The sequence below is a fragment of the Oikopleura dioica genome, chromosome PAR, assembly GCF_907165135.1.
Source record: "Oikopleura dioica chromosome PAR, OKI2018_I68_1.0, whole genome shotgun sequence".
Lineage (NCBI taxonomy): Eukaryota > Metazoa > Chordata > Appendicularia > Copelata > Oikopleuridae > Oikopleura > Oikopleura dioica.
In genome coordinates, this window is record NC_137293.1 from 9,891,042 (window position 1) to 9,910,381 (window position 19,340).

The following is a 19,340-nucleotide window of genomic DNA, read 5'->3' on the forward strand; positions in this document are numbered from 1 at the left end:
CTTCCGTATAAAAATTGTCCTGAGTTTCTGGAAGAATCCGAATTTCAGGCGACGATTTCACATCTGCCCAAAGTACATTGCCCAGTGGATCTATATCGGGTGCGGCGTTGTTTCGCTGATTTTGATTCCTTCCTTCATTTTCAATTACATAGAAAGCTGGTCGATTTTTGACTCGATCTATTTTTCTCTTATTTAGGGATGAAATATCACTGGTATTATATCAGTTTATCAATTTTACTAAATTATTTTTTCGTTAAAGATATTTCATCCTCTCAAAAAGTTCGCTTTCAACAATAGGCAAGATTTTCAAAAACCTGAATTTAAACCTGAAAGCCTAGCTGGGCAAATTGAAAATCCACTATCAATAGGATTAGGTGACCTAACACCGCGAACTACACCGCCACTCTGGTCGGCCTTGAATGTCATGAACGACACTGCTTGCTTGGCAGAGCTCATCAATCCAGTACCAAGGTTGTTCTAAATTCTTTCATAAAGGAAAAACATTCGTGCTGAATATCATTTTGGAGCAGCTGAGAATTTTTCTAAACCCGTTGGAATATTTCATGTCGAGGAATGGAGATTCTAATCTTCAACCCACTCGGCCCAGATTTTAAAGAATATTAATTTAGTGGTGGTTTCAATCCACAGAACGTCGAGGCATCCAAGTGCGCGCCCAATACATGGGCGGAGCGTGTAAGTTTAATCTCAATGCCAGTAGCTTCTCAGAAAACTCATTTTTTAGGTGAATAACGTATTTCACATCTACCGAATGTTGATTTTCTTCTGGATTCTTTTCGGACTGCTGTGGCTTGGAGGAATCATTTCCCTCGCTCTTGACTACTTCAGGACCCGGGATGAAGAATATTGCTAGCTAAGCACCTTTTTTATGAGCTCGAACATGTATTAGATACTCTGAGAAGTTCGTTTATGCGCTTTTCTTGGTGCTAACGGGCGAGCAACTATGCAAACTGGTTTAAAGAATTTTGTCAACTATTTTCTTCAACCTGGTGAAAAAAGAAATCGCAGACGGCTGGCAAATCTGGAGACGGTCGAGACTGTACAAGCAGGTGGTTTATTTTCGTGTCAACAATTTTGCTAACCCTGCCCGTTGCTTAGCCCTCAAAAAGCTCAATGAAATCCCGTGGAGCCGACGTAGCCGATGTGAGAGTATTCGTGGGCAGCTCCGGATCAGTAGAAAAGTGCCAAACAGGAAGGCAACTCATTTTTTATGACTAAAATAATTCCCTTCATATTGGCAACTAACTTCTGTAACAGCAACACGTAATTTTTAAGTTGTTTAAATGTTTCTTATTCATTAATTTATATTTCTTCCTTGTTGCGGTCATACCGGTGCGGCTCCCTCAGTCGTAACATTTATTTTTACTCCAAATATGATTTCTACTGTTCGTCTTATTGAGCTTCAACTCACTTTTCGTGAATATTCTGTGAGTTGCCTACAGATGTCCCAAGCAAAGACGAGCTTACTCCGATGGTGCCTTGGCTCTCCCTACGTGTCATTAACGGATCACCATTCATCAAAAGAAAATCCTCCTTGAGCCTCCTTTTTTGATTTTTTTGCCATCAATTTTCACCTAGCCTGCAATTTCAAATTGTCAATAAAAACAACAGATCCACGTTTGCTGACTACTAATAAATCTACTACCCAAGCTAATAAGGGCAATTACGGGCCGATAGTTAGCATTATGTTGGAAACAGATGTAACATTATTTTGAAACACGGTTTTCCCCCGACGTTGACATGTGATCATTTTCGTAACGGGTTCGAACTAGTACCGTGTTCGCAGTTATTCATAAAATGAAAACTAGCGTGGCAGTTTTCCCGCAAAAGCCAGGGCTTGGCCGGAAATCTTCACTGTCGGGCAATTGTCCATTTAACAACCGCCCACGATTTACCGAAATGGAATTTTACGGCTCTCGTTTCATTTTACTCTCTTGCTCACCAGTCTAACTTACTCAAGTACCAGAGAGCTTACTCGACAGAAAAAATAGAGCCGAGAATAATGAAGAGCTTAAAGCTGATAAGCTCGAAGCAGTCTAATGGCGAGTTCAAAATCTGCCAGGCTGGACAACCAGAGATCAAGTTCGAAGATGGAAAGCCCGTTCAATCATTGCGGTAAGTTAGGATATTTATTGGGGAAATACACATTTAGAAAGATATACATTTATTCTTCAGAAAACCGTAGATGATTATTTTGAGGGAGACAAAGGAGATCTGAAACACTAATATTTTAATAGTTCTTTTTTACATTTTGGGGGTGTTTTTTCCTTATTTGGTCGGAACTCCTGTGAGTCATGGCTGTCAATCAGCTTTAACTACTTAGTGCTTGAATTTTATTATAGACCGCGGATTAAAATTATGATCGAAAGTTATTACCGAAGTTAAATTTATTGCAACTATCAAAATCAACGTCCGCTAGAACCCTTCAAATCCAGTTTACTTGAAAAGAAAATTCAGATTCACGTTGGAAGTTCCTCTCTTCTCTGAGCAAGTTTACTCGCTTCAAGGATTCGGGAATGAAGAACCAGCGATGACGATCACTTCTGAAGCTCAGCCACAAGTTTCTTGCCCTGGCTCGACTAGATCTGATCTGCAGAACTTGAAGACTACCGAATTGAAGACGACAAGAAGATTTTACTGGGAAGAGGGGCAGCTTTTCATGAATTTGCAGACACGGTAAGGTCTTTTTCGAGCAAAAATGAGCAGAATCGAGCTTTTAATTTAATCAATTGAACGTGTGTAAAATTTTAAAAGGTCACGAGGACAATTTCCGAAAAATAAAACTTTTTAAGATTCGTGCTGACCGCAAACCTGTCGATCATTAACCAAGTCGAGATCAAAGAGGTTACTTACGACATGGACAAAGCATCGACAAGGCTGGTGCCAGTTAACAACGGTGCGTTGAATCGTTAATATTTCTACTGTAGTTTTGCTTTTAGATGAATTCAGGAGCTTTATCAACAGAAACCCTATCTTTGACAAAGAGGGCAATGTTGTTTCTATCGATCCAGAAGAAAATGGAACTGCTTGTGTTCCGACTGAAGTGACCATTCCTGTCTTCGGTGCTTTCTCAGTTCCTCCAGAACAAGATGTTGAATCTAAAACGGAACCTGGAGAGCCCAAGCAAGAGGAAAATGAAGAATCGAAGATTCCAGAAGACGAAGGAGTTTCTAAAATCGATCACTCTGGCATTGAGTCTGGTTACGATTCCTTTGCGGATGGTGAGTAAAAAACCAAAAGAAGTTCTAAACTTTACGACTTTGACTAAAAGCCCTCGATCTCACTGCCCACTATCGCGTCAATATATACAAGAGGCGGTTCCGAATTTATGAAAGCTGTGAAATTTTTGATAATCAAGATGAATTTTTAGGAGACATCACTGCTGACGACCGCACCAGTATCGAGTCCGATTTCTCCACCTGGGAAGATGAAGAGGACGATATCTTGGCCGAGAAACACGACTTTCCGGATCCTACTGAAGCTCTTTCTCGATTGATTCTTTCCTCCTGATTTTCTTGCAACTGAAAACAATCGACATGTGATCACCTTTGCAGGCGAAATCAGAACTGCACTTTTAACTGCTAGAAAAATAAAATTCGTTTTATAGAACCTTTTTTTCGTTGAATTTTTTCGAGCATTGGAAGTTTATTTTGATAAGTAACGTGTTATTATGTTCTCGAGAATTTTTTAAACTTTTGACAGATGCAGTGTGTTTATCTTGGAAAAACGTTAGAAGCCGGCTTAGGCGACTGAGTTGGGTCAGCAAGGCCATCAAGCACGTTCGTGCTTAGGCTTATCGACAATGAGACACTTGACAATCTCCTACATTGGACACGCAGTGGGCATTTACTGATAACTCCCATTTACTGCATTCTCTCAGCAATTTTCTGACGAATGGAATTTGTAAATTACGAGGTCGGTAACTGTATCTTGTTCCTTCGATTTTATTGAAAAATTGATAGAAATTAACAAAATGTTGAAGCAAAATCGTTTCATTAATTTTCGCACCCAGTGCCGCTTAGATCGATAGCCAGCAAATATTATCGTTGGCGTGTTCTAGGGAGACCTAGATAGAGGCAAAGAGGCAATGAAACAAGTAAATCGGGACTCGAGGTGGTCAAGACGGTATCTATCATGAACTCATAGCTCTGAATGATAGGTTCTCTCTTGACACTTTGCGTCGCCGCCAATTTTACGTCGCCCCGTTGATTTTCATTAACAACTTGCTGAATAGCAAGTTTGAAATTGCAACGCCAATTTTGACCCAGTGAAATTCCACAAAATTGGCTTGATGATTTCATTCTTGCTCTCAGGAAAATCGACCCTCCAGAAATTCAAAAATTTCAATAACACGTGGATAAGACGCACTTTCTCGGGCATAAATTTGTGGCTGAAAAGACGCGTTTTTAATTTACTGACCCAAATTCTGTATTGTTATTTGGAGTGATGCTGCAACGGTAACTTCTCAAGATCTTCAAGTTTTAGATTAAAACCGTAACCACTGACGAAAAATGAGACAGCATCAAAGACCAAGCGAATTCTTCTTTGGTTTCCCTGTTCATACCAAGAGAACATTCCGCAGACTCTCGTCTCCAACTCCACAAACCACGATGGATATTCCGTACCGTTTCCACCCTTATTACTCTCGTCATCAACATCTTTTCGACAACATTCCTCCCCTCAATAAAATACCTGCAAATTGTCAAGAATTCTCCACGAGTTAAAAATTAAAATATTTATTCAACTTTAGACAAAATGTACAGTGCATAGAATGAAAGTGATGATTCAAAAATTTTTTGGGCAGCGTCGTTGTGTTTTTTTGATCGCAAATGATGTTGCTTCGTCATTTTTTCGGCGACTTGGCTCCGGCAAATTGTTCCAGGGGCCATTGCAGCTTGTTATTTTGGTTTAAAACGGTTCTAGTTTTTGTGCAAAGTGCTAGTCTATACAAAAGTGTGCAAATTTTCAAAAGTCCTCGAGGACTTCATGATTACAGGTATTTGAGAAAATCGAACGCCGCTTTTTTGGACGTATAAAAATATCGGCGAGCGATTTTTTTGAAAAAACAAGCATCAAAAGTCACTTGACTACCAGTTACCGCTCTTCTTTAGGCCAATGAGCGGTCAAAGGCATCAGAGTTACTTATGATAACTCTTCTCAAATATATGCTTAGCAATATCCGTTCGGGCGGACACGTCCATCTGGACAGCACTGGCGATCCAACTGGCGAGAGGGATCCCAGGGCTGGCTTCCGCAGCACTCTTTCCCTCCCTGCTTTGGTCGCATGTCTGGAAACTCATCGCCGCAGCATGTTTCAGGCTGAACAGTTACTTAATCCCTGTCAACTTAAAAACGTGTCTCTACCTTTGTGTATCTTCCAAGACCCTTCTTTCTGCAGTTGTCAGCGTACTTCCACTCGCCATTGTTTCTTCCTGTGTGGTAAGTAACATCCCACTCGTCTTCGTACTATGTTTCCGTATACAAAACTGACAGATAACGATAACAACTTACCCTTGACAAATCTTCGGCCATTCGTTTGTCGCACTCGCAAATGTGCCGTGCGCACGATCCGGGTTTGTTTCGGCATTGGATGGTCTAAGAAAATCGTTGCATAAATTATATTTACAATTCCAGGTACCTTTTCGCCAGTTTCTTCATCTTCGAGAAGCTTGAATCTGTACTTTGTGTACTCTCCAATACATTCTTCACTGGTTCCTTCAAGCTTTCCGTTTCCAAGTTTGGCACATGAGTAGCACTGGTTGAATTGTTTGCATGTTCTGAAATCAATGTTATTAATCAAGGGACTCGTGAATATTTAAAATGATTTAGACAATATTTTTCGGAAGAAATTTTTACCTGTCAATTCTATCGACAGGTTCTCCATATCCGCCGCCACTGAGATCGTGGGCACCTTCTGGCAAGCAGTAGCATCCGTAGTAGCAGTATTTTCCGAATCCGGGCTCTTTCTGGAGGAAGATTACCATCAGCTTCAGCTGTCTGAATTTTCGTGGTGCGGTCTGGAATGGTGTCACCGGCGCACTCAATCCCATTCTCTCGTCGGTCGAGCATTTAACGGGCTGGCCCTTAACAGGATCAACACCCGCACTGCAGATTCGAGCATCTTCCGCCTGGATTTCGGCTTTGTTCATTTGGAAATCTGGATCAGCTTCGTAGCCTGGGTAGATTTGTGAAAGAAGAAGTTCTGCTTTGAGATCGTAGTCCGACCAGGCTTGATCAATCAAGTAACCCTTTGGTTTCTTTTGTCGTTTTCCTCGCGCCATGAGAGCTGTAGAGAGGAAATCGTCGGGTTCACTGTCTAGGGTCGCTTCTGCGATCATTTCCGGGTCGTTTTCAGAGGAAAAACCAACGTTTGTTTCCGAATACCAGGTGCTGTGATTCTGTTCTTCGACTCCATCCCAGAAATTTGCGTGTACTACTGCTGATGATGCTATTAACGGGGCGAGTAACTAGAAAAATTGATAAAATTGGTCGAAAATCTAAAAAATGCAACTAATATCAATAATTTCTGGATTCTGTTATTTAAATTCGTTTCAGATTAACACGTTAAAACAAAACAAAACAAATACAGCAAATGCTCTGTTCTATTTTTTAAGTCTCTGAATAAAATTACCTTCATCGTAACTTCGCTCTGTTTTTTCCTGCTCTTCTCGATTTAGTCGCAGTTGGCGTTATGACGATTAACTTTACGCCGAGGGATGACTTTCAGAGCGCGAACGCGCCGCACAACGCCGCGCTCCACCACCACCAAGAATAGCTCGCTAGCGCCAAATATTCATTACGATCAAAAGTACTATTTTTGAGAGGGGAAATTCAGACGATATTTGTACATGTTTACGTGTTAGCTTGTAAGCGTTTACGAGATCGCAATTGACGAGAGTATGATGTTCTGAATATGTGTCAAAGATATTTTGAATATGACGCAAAGATCAGCTCAAAATTTGTATCAATTTATATCAACGGATTATTTTTCTTTGAGTCAGGTTGATTTCGTTATTGTTTTTATAACATCGAAGAGGCTCTTTGTAGAACAGCTCATAGAGCAGCCTTCTGTTATTTATTTTTAAGAACGCATTTTCTACAGCTGAGAATCAATCAAACAATTTTTTTAATTGCAATAAAAATATTTTATTAGAACAAGCTTTGTGCCATTCGATTCTAGTGTTTTCAGATGGAAGCATCTCTGGAAATTCATGTCGGGAAATATACAGAATTAAGACTCATAAAGTCGTTAAAAGTCGAGGAATGAGTCCGTTGCTTCGGCATCGTCTTCGTACTCGGCTTCTTCTGTCAGTAAAAGCTAAAATGATAAGTTTGAAACTGAATGAATAATGGTCTTCATATACCTGTAACTCGTCTTCAAGACGGTCAATTTGCTCACATACAAGAGCATATTCGTGAGATAGAGTGTTATATTCTTCAATTGAAAAACCACGCTTCTTTGAAAGCTTATGGGTTTTCAAAAGTTGCCATCTATTCGTCATCTAAGATATAATTGAAGAGCGCGTGTGAAAAGGCGATTTCTTACGTCTTCATAGTCAGGTAGTGTCTTTGTCGCCAGATAAAAGGTATAACAGCAAATCGCTCCACCATAAGTGACGAAAAACGTTACGGGTTCGATCACGTCCCAAGAATACTCCCACCAAGTCAATCTGGCCATGATTCCCCAGAGAACGCTCATTCCAATCATTGCTCCGGTGTGCATTCTGCTCGAGAATATAATCGCATCCTCGTCGATTTTTTGCTTGACGAGTTGGCACTTCTTCAACTTTTCCATGATTTCTAATGTTAAAATTAGCATCTACTTGTTTTAGATGAAATATCTTTCATTACCATCTCGTTTGGCAGTAAGCTTCTTATGGTGTTGGAACTGGAATTCGGCGATTCCGAGCGATGAGTGAAGCGAGTGGACAAGTTGCTTGATAGCTGCCATCTAAGCTCATCATTATGAGGAGTTGTTCGAGGGAAGACTTACCTCGTTGTCTTCATTGACAAGTAGCAACCGGGCGATTTGATCATCTGGGAGCTGAATTTGATGACGGATGTCGTTGATTCGAAGCTGGAAGTCGCCCATCGTCAGGAGCTGGCTGATAGTCGTTGCGGAGGCTAGACGAATCTCGCCCTAATATATTTAATTAGAAAAGAAGGAATGACGAAAATGACGAACCTGAGCATAAATAGCAGCGTGATCTACGCCACGATCTTCTTCCTTGATTTGCTCAAGAAGGTCTCCAATGGTTCCCGTCACAGGGCGACAGGTGAAGCTTACCGGCTCGTTTCGAGATGGCAAGCTTACTAAATACAGGTTTTACGACTGAAGAAAGACTGGTTTCTACCTGTGATTACTGGAAGACCGTGGCGAAAATTTAATTCAGCTAAATTTCTTCCCGACTTTTGCAAAAAATTGATTCTTCTTGCCAAAATTGACGGCCTCATTTTCTTTTAGTTTCCTCTATGTTTTCTTGGCGAATTCCTTTCTTTTGTGATTTTTTGTGCGCTTGTGTTGGGGTAGGATGACTAAAAACGATTGTAAAGAAGAAGAACTACGGGAGTTTCTTTTTTGTCTTCACTTTGAGAGCGGGGGCGAAATGTGCTAAATTATCAATGAGTTCAATATTGAAAAAAGTTTATTCGCGCTGTTTCAACAATTTTAACAACAATTATCAAGTGTAATAAAAAAAACTTGACTCAAGTAATCAAATGATTCACTAGGCAGGTCTTTCAAATAATAAGAGCGGCTTAATAAGTACCTGTGTATTAAAAGATAAAGAAAAAAAGGCAATTTCGGGATCAGTTCTCGCTGGAATGGATAAAAGCTTTTAGGTGAATGAAAGAGCTCTTGTCTGAAAATACACACGCGCTGGTAATTAAGTAAATATGCGGACAAGATGAAGCTTTATGTTTCTGCAAACGGACCGTTGAACGAAGTAACGACTAACTTTCTTTTACTATTGGTATTCTCTTCTTTCATAAATCGTAAATAAATCTGTATTAAAAACTCTGATCTAGAATTACCTTAACTATCGTGTTAATATCCTCTTAAACTAGCTGGTCTCTATACAAGCCTTAAAAATAAGTGATAAGGTAAGTGTCAAGCTGCAAGGCGAGTAGCTGTGGCTGGAACAAAGATGTGAAAATATAATTGGATCGATCGATGATCTCTATCAAGTTTTTGACGTTCGAAGCTTGCCTCGAGGAATAACTGTAATTCCCGGCGAGTTGATTGATTTGCTCGAGCTTAAATTGCTACAGAAATGCTGATTATTCGAAAAAAGGGGGCTTTAGTCCAGTAAAAATGCAATCAAGGAAGACCCTTAAAAACGTAATTTTACGTCATTCATTTTTATTACAGTCATTTGCAGCTCCTAACTGTCTTTTTCTGGCTTTCTTGACCTCATCTAACGGCAATAACAGGTTCGGATATCTCTCCCAAAATGAGTCTTTTATGATGTCGACGTGCAGCACTAGAACTTGACGCTTCTGCAAGTGCTTCTTTTCTTCGCTCGTATGGGCTTCCCAAGAGTCTATTTCTCCTTCATCCTCCTGATAATGTTTGAAACATCTCATCAAAGGATTAATCAATCAATATCCCGAGCAAGCCTCTTTACGAGTCGCTACGAGTTTTCATGTTTCAAACGGTCCTTTCTATTTTCAGCTCCAATAAGAACCGATCCCTTTTTGAATATTTCCTTCTCGTCATTATAATTGATCCCTAATTGGAACAGGATCTCATTCTTTTCCTTTTTCACAGGTCAATAAACATTGGCATTGTTGCAGCCCGAGTTTACTCGGACCATCAGCTACGCGCTTTACGACTATAACACGCTCTCATGGAGTAAAAAGTCAGACATTCAACAGCTCTTCCTTTTTTGTCCAACGATTTTAGAGACCTGATCCCTTTGAGAGAGTTTTTGAGAGGCGCTTTTCAGACTCGCTCGGCGTCAAACCTGTTCACAAGTTCTTCAAAGGGAATTCTTTAATAGAGAAAATAGAAAACTCGAGAAAAATATAATCCTCAGAAAGGTCAATTTTTAGAGCAACCGGCCCGAAACGATGGGCAATTTTATGAAGAATAGATAGAGGAACTTTCCTTGTTTCTGGATCAGCGCATGGAAGGTGGTGTTGTAAAGGTTGTTGATGTGACAATCGACCTGTCTCCACGCGAGATAATCTCTAAATACAAAATGGATTCACACCCTACTGCGTTCCTGGGGGAGGTCATTTTCAACGCCCCAGCGTTTATTCCCCCAAAAGAGAGAGTAAATTTCAACCCAGCGGCGAAGCAGAATCGTAATTATCAATTCATTACCTTAGTATTTTCTCAGTCGGGTAGAGGACCAGTCGCCCATCAAAGACAGCTGGGTACAGTAGCGCTTTCCAGGGGACAGCATTTAGCTACACAGATATACGCTTTCTGTTAATTGAATAAGGTTGTCCCAACCTGTGTTGGGGAAGAAGTGCGCCCAGTAGAACTGATAGACAGCGGTGAACTTGGAGACGGCTAATGAAACGAGTTTTTGTCGACGACGGCCGTGAACTGACGTGTCCGGCCGGAGCACGAAACTTTTTAGTTGGCTTTTTTCTACCATTAATTAACGCGCCATTATGAGCGTCTTGATTAAGCCCTGCCTGTACTCGTCAGATTGCCCATACGCGATCGTACAGTCGGGCAAGATTTGCATAACTCCCAAGGCAGCTCGATTAGCCAATCTTTAATTGGGGATACGCAAACGAGAAAATAGCGTCTTTTACTTCAGAGAAATAGTTGTTTATTCCCGTATTCTGAGGGCTCGCTCGTCATTTGGTTTCGTAAAATGATGCTTTTCGGAGAAACGATGGAAGTTGGAGCCATCGATACGTAGTACTATAAAACATCCAATAAAGCTGTGTAATTTGCGATAATACTTTTTGAGAGTAGTTTATACGCACAAGTACACAATTTACGCGCAGGAGGTTAATTTATAATTTTACAATGGTTTTTATTAATTTTTAATCTATTCAGTAATTGATACGTGAAAATCACTTCTGCGGAGCAAAATTCTAACCCCCATATTTCTTGTGCTCATTAGATAGAGCAACTCCTAAGGAGTCGAATGGTATAGTTTTAAGGGTCTGAGTCATCATCTATGACGTCATAAGGCCCCCCTTTGAAAAATGGGCATGTCCCCCTGTATCTCCGAAAATTTTCAGAAATATATGGAGATTTTGGCATCGTTAGAAAGCCCAGCTCAAACTGGCTATGAGCACAAGGTGTGCAAGAAAAAATTTCGACGAAAAAAAAATTTTTTGGGACAAAAACTTTTCTCAAAAAAATTTTTTTCGGAATTTTTAATTGCGCAACTAGTGCTCATAATCAGTTTGAGCTGAGCTTTCCAACGATACCAAAATCTCTTTATATTTCTGAGAATTTTCGGAGATACAGGGGGACATGACCTGACATTTTCAGGTACTTTAAGCACTAGAATTAGAGATATTTCGTTGCTTGGACACATAAAAATTATACCAATCGACTCCTCAGAACCTGCGCTACAAGATCAGCACAAAAAATATTGGGGTCCCGATTTTGCTCCGCAGAAGTCATTTTCATCTATCAATTGATTAGTTAGCTTAGCTAAGAAAACCTGAGTCTAGGTCCTAAATATCATCTCTATTACTGCTTACCAATGTAGCATTGCTTCAGAACTTGGTCATTTTCTTCAAAATCGCGGACGTATTCGAACCTGGACTTGGCCATGATTTTTCTTTCACGCTTTTTTCTTTTGTTTCTTCGTTTCGCGCTTTTTTCGCGCCTCGGGCGGCTGAAGGGTTTATTTCTTTATCTCTGTGATCTTTGATCTAACGATATAAATATTTTATAATTTGGGCTTGAATGGAGAGGAGGGAGTGAAACAAGTAAAAAAGTAAAAAATTGATTGGCCAAGCGGCGCAGAGCGTTGACCAGCGGCGCGCCCAATCCACAGAGAAAAATTGAAAAAAGACCGAAACTGAAACTCAGTGAACATGAACTGAAAATGCTGATTTTTATTAATTCTCAACAGCTTTGATAGAGATAAAAAGAAGCCTTCGCGAACAGAAAGAAAATAAGAAAAAATACTTATCAATTATTATTGATTATTTTATCAATTCTAACAATTGATAATGCTTCATTCCATCTATTTATATGAAAAATTGGATTTAATTTTTTAAGGAATAGTGATAGCCTTGTATTTTCAAGCTTAAAAAACGCTATCTGGGGCTGGAGAAATGTGTAGAAAACCTGAGTCAGCCTGGGTCCTGAAAGTTCTTTTAGCCTTTCCCAGCCAAATAAGTAGTCAAATTTACAGAGTATCCCCCTGAAAAAACGCGTAACTGAAACACTTTTACTTGTGTTCAGCACTATCTTCGGTCAATTCGATTGTTCGAATTTCACGAAGCATGGCTAGGCAAATATTGAGCTCGTTCTAAAAAGATGAGCCAAATCCAGCTATTGACAGCTCTGACAATTTCGCAAAGCACTTCAGAGATTCCAGCTCAAATATCAAGCCATTTACAAATACTGTTCATTTTAATCTCGACAAGAAAAGAGAGTCTGGAAGACTTCTTTCATCGAGTCCGATTTCTACAGAATTAAGATCGATTCAGGAACATTTATACTTGTTTGCCCAAGCACTTGAATTGGGCACACAAATTCCTCTGTAGTTTAAGTAGCCTTATCTTTAACCATTCCCTTAATTTGACGTTTTCTTGGTCCGTTATTTCTGGCGACTTCCATTATTTTTAAATACAAAATACAGATTCTTTTCTGGCTTGGAGTAAAGAGTATTTTTCGTATTTGAAAAGGTGGTCCTATTAAACTTCTGAAAATGAGCGATAAAAGCCCTCAATTTGCGCGTGTGGTCATTTTGATTGCTGATTGCTGCAGAGAGCGACAAGGAGCCGCCTAAGGCTCGTGCGCTTCTTGCCCCGGGCGCGCGCGCTCTCGCTCGTTGCAAGAAAAGCGTCAGTATTATTCCGCCAGTCCCAAGTGGCCCCTGACCCGCGGCATTTGAGCACGACGTCATTTCACCTTCATTTGTAAATAGTCATTCAACGCACTAAAAAATCAACGAATTTCCAAAAAGAAGCTGTCATTTTTTCCTTCACTCGTTTTTCCATATCAAAAACTAATTATTCTTGCAGAGAAATATTCACACTAAAGAGATTCTACTAAAGAAGTCCTGAATAAAGAATCTTCCCATCGGTACTTTTTATATAGAAAAAACTCATACGCAGACGTATAGTGTTAGTACAGTCTGTATAAAATTAGAGATATCTGTCGATCGGTTAATTTATTTTTAAGATCATGAATTTTCCATGTCATCCGATAATGACATTCTTCCCAATTAGAGTAAACTTATCAATATGAGACTCTTAAAAAAAACCCTAAAAAGTCATTTTTGATGGCGAAAAAGTGCTTTGGCCGATTGGAAAAACATGACTGCATGAAAAAATAATGCGTTCTATAGAACCCAGAATGAATCCAACGGCGAGGGATTAGCTCTCTCGCCATTCATCTCCTAATGCTCGATAATCTTTTCATCCCTCTGCTTCTGAGAGAGAGAAAATTATTTCAAAGGCGTCTGCGTAAGCACCAGCCGGAGGTCTTTTCTCCCGAGGCGAGTGAGAATTATTTTTAATGCAGTGCGCGCCGGGCATTTTTCTTTCTTTGCGAACTCCGGGGAGGACTTCAAATTTGAGTTCGAATAGTATTCAGTCTGATAACTGGCGAAAAGAGGATGCAATTTGCCTCCGGCTGGTGTCGCTGCACTTGTCGAACGCCGCCAATTAGTGGATGTAAATTTCATTATTCAGAGTTTATTTCTGCCTAAAGCTGGCCTCCTCGAGCGGTTTTTCTCCCTTCTTTTCATTCCCGAAATTGATTTCATTTTCCTTTTTTACAAAAGAGAAAATATAGATATAGGAAGAAGAAACGATAAACTGGGGCTCTTGAATAATTACAGACTTGGGATACAGAATCAAACGGGCTCAAATCGATTTCGCGTGTATCAAATCTAAAAAGGTGCAATCAAGGAGGAGCATTGATTTTGGCGACTTGGGAAATTTTCATTTCAGATTCTAGGAAAATATATAACCCTAGATATCATGTTAAGATATGTTGTAAGATACTGTTCAAATTTGACCAGCTGGAAGATGATGCCCCGTTGATGTTTGAGTACACGCGCTCTGGCCCAGAGCCTCTGGGTCACTTTTACTGCGCTAGAGCAAATACTCGAACCGCCGGAAGATGGTAAAACGGTTGAAATTTGAAGAAAAAAGGATAATTGTTGGGCAAACGTAGCTAACCCTTTATCGAACGCCCGTGGGACTGACCAAATAACGCCCCGTAGATTAGAGCAAAATAGAACAGTTTATATAAGACTTTCATTAAAAGGGGGGTTATCTTTATCTTTGTTTTTAAATTATGAAAATCGATACAAGCGCTTGGAGCTTATCTTAGCACTTGTCCACTTGAGACAAGGTCCATTGTGCATCGATTCCACCCTTTGTGTCCATCAGAATGACCGTCTTTGTCACTCAGCTCGTCATTTTTTATTCTAGTGAGAAGAACTTTTCGAGAAAGAAAAAATAACAGCGCTCTCTAGATAAATTCTTTCCTGGAAATCTTCGCGCTTTTACCGTTTCGAACCGTCGGTTAAAAAAAATTCTGTTCAGAAATTGATTCGAAATGGGTGATCCACGACCAGACATTCCGATCCCGCAAGGGCTCCAGCAGCTGATGCAAGATTTTGTCGTCACAGTCCTACGAGAACAGCCCGATGATGTCGTCGGCATGGCTGCTGAGTACTTCACAAAGCTCAAGGTTCGTTTTCATCAATAATTTTCTGTGTTATTCTTCTTGGCCAGCATTCTATTTAAATCGGTGTATTTTTGTATATATTATTCATGACGATCCCGAATCGGCTGATGGATTTCGGAGCTAGACTGAGTGTAGCACACACGTCGGCTCTATGTAGAATCCAGCGAGAATTAGATACTTATAATAAGCCGAGCGGCGAAAGTAGCCGAGCGTTTGGAAGTAAATACTTATTACAGAGGCTTTTAGGAAAGTAGAGAAGAAATGAGCTCCGGATCGAAGGTTAATTTCGAGCAGCCAGAGGACGAAGACGACGAAGACGTAAGTTCGGCCCCTTATTACCATTATATGAACGATATTAGCCAGAAAATCAAAGAATAACCATCGTATTCGTCTATTTTTGAAAGATTCATACAAAGACGGATTATAGAAGTGCTTAGTTCTGATGCCCACAATTAATTGATAAGCGCTAAAGGCGGTTCTTTGAGGGGATGTTATCTCAATCTAGGATCATCTCGGCGTTTCATGGTTGAGCGCTCTGTTTTATGATCTTAGAATCACGAGGGAGCTATATTTATCCATTTTTATTCCGTTTTTAGATGCCAGAAGACGAAGAATTCCTCAGAAGAATGAGAGAGAAGCAAAAGTACGGCCGAAGAAAGTCAGTTTCTGCCGAAGGGTGAGTGTTTAAAACTACTTTAATTGTAGATATTAGTAAATTACTTCGCACAAGCTTACGTAGAGTTCTGGTGCTACCCGCTTATATAAACTGTAATCGGCTGTTTTAGTTATGATCCAGATAAAGATGACGAGGACGATGATGCCGAAGAAAGAATAGTTAATCCCAAATCCGATGAACAGCGAAACCGACTCATCGCCGCCTGCCAAAAAGTCCTCCTCTTCAACAGGTAAGACGCGATGATGGACTCCTCAAGCTAAAGTCAAATTTAAGACTGGATAAAGACCAATTCAACCAAGTTCTCGATGCCATGTTCGAACATGTCTGCCAGCCAGGCGAAAACGTCATCAACGAAGGCGATGATGGAGACAACTTCTATGTTATTGAATCTGGAAATTATGACGTTTACAAGGTTGAGAAAGAGGTTTTTTTTCTTCTGTTGACAATAGTTTTAGTTGATCAACGGCGACAATTTGAAAGTCGCTTCTTACGACAACCAGGGCTCCTTTGGTGAGCTTGCTTTAATGTACAATGCCCCTCGTGCTGCCACAGTGTCCTCTGTTGACGGAGGAACCCTTTGGGCCCTTGACAGACAGGTACAAGACCTTTTCAAGAACTATTCTAACGAAATATTTCAGACTTATGTTAGAATTATTGTACGTGCCAACGCCAAAAAGAGAAGACTATATGAACAATTCCTTTCTCAAGTCCATATTTTACAAGTAAGAAAGGCCGTCCGAAAAGCTCCGTCTTAATTACTTCTTTTTCTCGCTAGACGCTGGAAGAATTCGAACGACAGAAGGTCGCAGACGCCATGGAGCCAAAAGACTTCGAAGATGGCGAGATCATCATTCAGCAGGTGCTGCTAAACGATTGTAAATCATTTCTGATAATTACGCGACTATTTTAGGGCGACACTAAGCTCGACTATTTTTACTTTGTGATGGAGGGCGAGGTCAAATATGTTCTTACAGACGATGATGGCGTCGAGAAAGAAATCAAGGTAAGAAATTTCCAAAAAGAATGAGCTGATGGAACCTAAAATCTTCAGCGAGACTCAACTGGTGGTTACTTCGGCGAACTGGCGCTGATCCAGGACAAACCAAGAGCTGTCACGGTCGCAGCTGTCGGCGCTACCAAATGGTGAGTCAAAGAAATTTATTTATAGAGCCCCTGACACCCTTGACATGGATTTTACGTCACTGGATACTCATAAAATCGCTAAATCAACAATGAAACACTATTTTTTCTAGCGGCTGTCTGGATGTGCAAGCCTTTGAGCGTCTCCTCGGTCCCTGCAAGGAGATTATGAAGCGAAATGTCGATCTTTATGCCAAAGAACTTGAGCAAGTGTCGTAAGTCTCTCTGGAATGAATTTTTACACAACTGTGCGCGTTCAATAACGTCTTTTGCCGTTCCTTTTTATGAAACTGACAAAAAAGTTCCACACAAACACATAAACATCACCCCACACACAAACACTCACTTATCAAACGAATTTACCCAACAATTACAGTATTACAGTTATTCACTCATTTTGCCTTCCTGAATCCCGCTCGGCGAGAGTTGTAAATAGTAAAATTTTCAAAGTAAAGACACCCTAACCGCGCGGGAACATAAATTTTCGTCATTTTATTTTTTGGTCCTTGAATAGATAAAAATACTCAATAGTATTTGCGATTCAGATTCATTAGCAAATCTGAATACATTCAAGTTCTATGCATAACAAACCTTGTCCAACTACCCCTTTCCTCCGTTTTCCTTGCATGCTTTGAGTTTTTTTGAGGTTCAGCATTGGACAGAAAGATATTTTTCTTCATATCTCTCTGTCTTGAACCCGCGTGGCGTTTTTTTTCAACAAGAAACTCCCGCTGGATCTATCTATTCTAGCTCCAAGCCACCAGCAGAAGCTTCCGAAGCTTCTGATGCTCCCGAGACAAGCGACTAACCTAACGGTCTATAATTATTCAAGCACCAGCCAATCGACAAAATAACAAAAAATATACAGCACAACAAAAACTACAAAAAACTCTGCTACTTCAAGATTATTATTACTTTTATTATTACTATTACTACTATTGACTTTGTATATCAGCATACTTAACTACTCTTACAGTAGCCATGCTACTAGTTATTGCTCGTAGCTAATAGCTAGTTTGCAATTCGTTATATTCTAATTCGAGAGTTTATCAATCAGCTCTTATAAAAGAAAGATTGAGGATAAACTTTCTTGCTCTACAAAACCTCAAAATGAATGAATTTTAGAAAATGAAATTATTTATAAGTTTGCTCTTCATTCCTAGTAAACTTAATTTTTAACGAAAAAAATTTACACCTCCGAACCAAATCCACTCTTCAAATACAAATGATGAACTAATCAATTAATCCACAATTGAAAAAAAGAATCAGGAGTAAATCAACAAAGACCAACCTTCCCGCATGATAGGCACTAAACAAAAATCCTCTGTTCAAAGACTCCCTCTGAGAAATTCGAAAGAAAAAACCCCTAAAAATTCCAAAGATTCCATAAGTTGTATATTTTGAAACCCTCCATTTTTTCAACCCTCTTACTTTGCAGATTTCTCCCTTTTTACTGCTTTTAGTTCCATTCTCGCGAATTTGAAACTGCCGAAATAAAAATAATGGCGTTTCAAATAACTCTTCTTTTAACTACTGCGTTACTATTATTATTATGTTTTTTGATGAGAAAAAAATCGACCATGCCAATTACGGCCAAGTATTCTTACCAAGTCTTCGTTGCCTGAAGAGTCGACGAGTCCCAATTATAAACTGTATTTATTTTTTAAAATATACGTTCAAAAATTATGTAAATCGAAAAACAAATGAGTCTCCATTGTCGCCAAAAAAGCCTCACTTCAGAATGAAGCATGTTGTTGTCACAGGGTACGGGCCGTTTTGCTCGAAAGCAGAAGATAAGGCAACGCAGTTTGACATAAATCCTTCATGGGCAGGGCTCCAACATTTGGAACGCAGGATATTTTCTGAAGGAAGTAAAAATGATGAGCCCTGTTTTGGGAAGCAGTGAAACTTCTGCCAAAAATCTGGGATCGACAGGACATTCAGTTGAAGATTCGCGAAGTAGAAGGAAAAGGAGGAAAAAGAGAGTCAGAATGAATATAAGAGAGGAATCTTTTTAACCCTGAAAAGTAAGCTACGAAGCAGTTGACGCATGCGTAGAAGAGATCTGGCAGAGCCCAGAAGAGCCCCTTTTCGTGATGCATGTTGGCGTAGCCGGATGCAGACCAAATATATCCATCGAGACAAAGGCAAAAAACGGACCGTATGACAAACTCGATGTTTTGAAAAAGAAACGACCGCAGGGCCCATTTGTCGATGGACAAAAAGAGATCAAGACGAGTCTCGACTATGAGAAATGTATCGAAATAGCACAGAATTCTCGCTTGGAAACATCAGACGATGCTGGATTGTATTTATGGTATAATTGCGAGCGAGCATCTCCAATTTTCAACTCTCTAAATTTTATTTTTGTAGCGAGTACATTTACTATTCCAGCCTGCGGAAAAGCTTAGAAATGAAAGCAACATGTGTTTTTGTACACGGGACGGCTCAGATACTCCTATAAATAGACAGTGAAAAATGCGTAGTCAAAATTCTTTTGTACAAAATACACAGCCGATAAAAGTCCCGAAAATTGAAGCAATTACTTCTGAAGAAGTTTCAAAGTGCCTCGAGTCGATTATTACTACTCATCTGGATACGATTCTGTGATTCCTCTTTTCATCATTCCCATTTCTCTTTATGTTATGAATC

At 39.9% G+C, this 19,340-nt stretch overlaps 6 protein-coding genes across 7 annotated transcripts; 3 read left to right on the plus strand and 3 right to left on the minus strand.

The window, feature by feature from the left end:
- The first annotated feature begins 1,948 nt into the window (after window positions 1-1,948).
- Window positions 1,949-3,593, plus strand: LOC145703745 (uncharacterized). Its single transcript, XM_081781137.1, has 5 exons — window positions 1,949-2,133; window positions 2,476-2,694; window positions 2,811-2,914; window positions 2,958-3,239; window positions 3,389-3,593. The coding sequence occupies exons 1-5, from the start codon at window positions 2,021-2,023 to the stop codon at window positions 3,526-3,528; spliced, it is 858 nt and encodes a 285-aa protein (XP_081637263.1). The 5' UTR covers window positions 1,949-2,020; the 3' UTR covers window positions 3,529-3,593.
- Window positions 3,594-4,738: 1,145 nt separating this feature from the next.
- Window positions 4,739-6,760, minus strand: LOC145704054 (uncharacterized). Its single transcript, XM_081781477.1, has 6 exons — window positions 6,650-6,760; window positions 5,875-6,485; window positions 5,657-5,795; window positions 5,530-5,613; window positions 5,383-5,484; window positions 4,739-5,337 (listed from the first exon to the last, which is right to left on the minus strand). Exons 1-6 carry the CDS (start codon window positions 6,653-6,655, stop codon window positions 5,188-5,190), a joined length of 1,092 nt encoding a protein of 363 aa, XP_081637603.1. The 5' UTR covers window positions 6,656-6,760; the 3' UTR covers window positions 4,739-5,187.
- A 379-nt stretch (window positions 6,761-7,139) lies between these two features.
- On the minus strand, window positions 7,140-9,189 carry LOC145703595 (calcium uniporter protein, mitochondrial-like). Of its 2 annotated transcripts, none has more exons than XM_081780976.1 (8): window positions 9,052-9,189; window positions 8,373-8,553; window positions 8,204-8,331; window positions 8,012-8,158; window positions 7,870-7,969; window positions 7,565-7,818; window positions 7,383-7,520; window positions 7,140-7,336 (listed from the first exon to the last, which is right to left on the minus strand). In XM_081780976.1, the coding sequence occupies exons 2-8, from the start codon at window positions 8,470-8,472 to the stop codon at window positions 7,268-7,270; spliced, it is 936 nt and encodes a 311-aa protein (XP_081637102.1). In that variant the 5' UTR covers window positions 8,473-8,553; window positions 9,052-9,189; the 3' UTR covers window positions 7,140-7,267. The 2 variants fall into 2 exon arrangements, with proteins under 2 accessions (XP_081637102.1, XP_081637103.1); XM_081780977.1 differs by lacking the exon at window positions 9,052-9,189 and adding an exon at window positions 8,787-8,802.
- Window positions 9,190-9,293: 104 nt separating this feature from the next.
- LOC145703596 (putative tRNA(His) guanylyltransferase) lies at window positions 9,294-10,820 on the minus strand. Its single transcript, XM_081780978.1, has 6 exons — window positions 10,666-10,820; window positions 10,478-10,599; window positions 10,346-10,409; window positions 10,126-10,209; window positions 9,945-9,982; window positions 9,294-9,787 (listed from the first exon to the last, which is right to left on the minus strand). Exons 1-6 carry the CDS (start codon window positions 10,716-10,718, stop codon window positions 9,651-9,653), a joined length of 498 nt encoding a protein of 165 aa, XP_081637104.1. The 5' UTR covers window positions 10,719-10,820; the 3' UTR covers window positions 9,294-9,650.
- A 3,870-nt stretch (window positions 10,821-14,690) lies between these two features.
- LOC145705587 (cAMP-dependent protein kinase type II regulatory subunit-like) lies at window positions 14,691-18,341 on the plus strand. Its single transcript, XM_081783070.1, has 12 exons — window positions 14,691-14,875; window positions 15,119-15,190; window positions 15,469-15,548; window positions 15,658-15,777; window positions 15,822-15,960; window positions 16,004-16,144; window positions 16,187-16,270; window positions 16,324-16,407; window positions 16,459-16,551; window positions 16,600-16,691; window positions 16,802-16,903; window positions 17,439-18,341. Exons 1-12 carry the CDS (start codon window positions 14,741-14,743, stop codon window positions 17,494-17,496), a joined length of 1,200 nt encoding a protein of 399 aa, XP_081639196.1. The 5' UTR covers window positions 14,691-14,740; the 3' UTR covers window positions 17,497-18,341.
- Window positions 18,342-18,431: 90 nt separating this feature from the next.
- On the plus strand, window positions 18,432-19,338 carry LOC145703848 (pyroglutamyl-peptidase 1-like). The gene is made up of 3 exons (XM_081781246.1): window positions 18,432-19,005; window positions 19,062-19,128; window positions 19,212-19,338. Exons 1-3 carry the CDS (start codon window positions 18,785-18,787, stop codon window positions 19,296-19,298), a joined length of 375 nt encoding a protein of 124 aa, XP_081637372.1. The 5' UTR covers window positions 18,432-18,784; the 3' UTR covers window positions 19,299-19,338.
- Window positions 19,339-19,340: the final 2 nt, after the last annotated feature.

Bases quoted from the DNA above. Each gene is read 5' to 3' on its own strand.
- LOC145704054 (XM_081781477.1), bottom strand. The intron at 5,796-5,874 runs GTAAAAATTTCT...CATTGATTTCAG, and splicing joins CCTGTCGATAGAATTGACAG to AACATGCAAACAATTCAACC. The intron at 5,338-5,382 runs GTAGAGACACGT...GTAACTGTTCAG, and splicing joins GTCTTGGAAGATACACAAAG to CCTGAAACATGCTGCGGCGA.
- LOC145703745 (XM_081781137.1), top strand. From the start codon at position 2,021: ATGAAGAGCTTAAAGCTGATAAGCTCGAAGCAGTCTAATGGCGAGTTC. The intron at 2,695-2,810 runs GTAAGGTCTTTT...AAACTTTTTAAG, and splicing joins TTCATGAATTTGCAGACACG to ATTCGTGCTGACCGCAAACC. The intron at 3,240-3,388 runs GTGAGTAAAAAA...ATGAATTTTTAG, and splicing joins TTACGATTCCTTTGCGGATG to GAGACATCACTGCTGACGAC.
- LOC145703596 (XM_081780978.1), bottom strand. From the start codon at position 10,718: ATGCAAATCTTGCCCGACTGTACGATCGCGTATGGGCAATCTGACGAG. The intron at 9,983-10,125 runs AAAGTTCCTCTA...CTTGTGAACAGG, and splicing joins GCGCTGATCCAGAAACAAGG to TTTGACGCCGAGCGAGTCTG. The intron at 9,788-9,944 runs CTCTCTCAAAGG...ATGTTTATTGAC, and splicing joins TGAAAAGCGCCTCTCAAAAA to CTGTGAAAAAGGAAAAGAAT.
- LOC145703595 (XM_081780976.1), bottom strand. From the start codon at position 8,472: ATGAGGCCGTCAATTTTGGCAAGAAGAATCAATTTTTTGCAAAAGTCG. The intron at 7,970-8,011 runs GTAAGTCTTCCC...TGATGAGCTTAG, and splicing joins TTGTCAATGAAGACAACGAG to ATGGCAGCTATCAAGCAACT. The intron at 7,521-7,564 runs GTAAGAAATCGC...ATTATATCTTAG, and splicing joins CACTACCTGACTATGAAGAC to ATGACGAATAGATGGCAACT.
- LOC145705587 (XM_081783070.1), top strand. From the start codon at position 14,741: ATGGGTGATCCACGACCAGACATTCCGATCCCGCAAGGGCTCCAGCAG. The intron at 14,876-15,118 runs GTTCGTTTTCAT...AGAGGCTTTTAG, and splicing joins AGTACTTCACAAAGCTCAAG to GAAAGTAGAGAAGAAATGAG. The intron at 15,549-15,657 runs GTGAGTGTTTAA...CGGCTGTTTTAG, and splicing joins AAGTCAGTTTCTGCCGAAGG to TTATGATCCAGATAAAGATG.
- LOC145703848 (XM_081781246.1), top strand. From the start codon at position 18,785: ATGCATGTTGGCGTAGCCGGATGCAGACCAAATATATCCATCGAGACA. The intron at 19,006-19,061 runs GTATAATTGCGA...TTATTTTTGTAG, and splicing joins GATGCTGGATTGTATTTATG to CGAGTACATTTACTATTCCA. The intron at 19,129-19,211 runs GGGACGGCTCAG...CAGCCGATAAAA, and splicing joins CAACATGTGTTTTTGTACAC to GTCCCGAAAATTGAAGCAAT.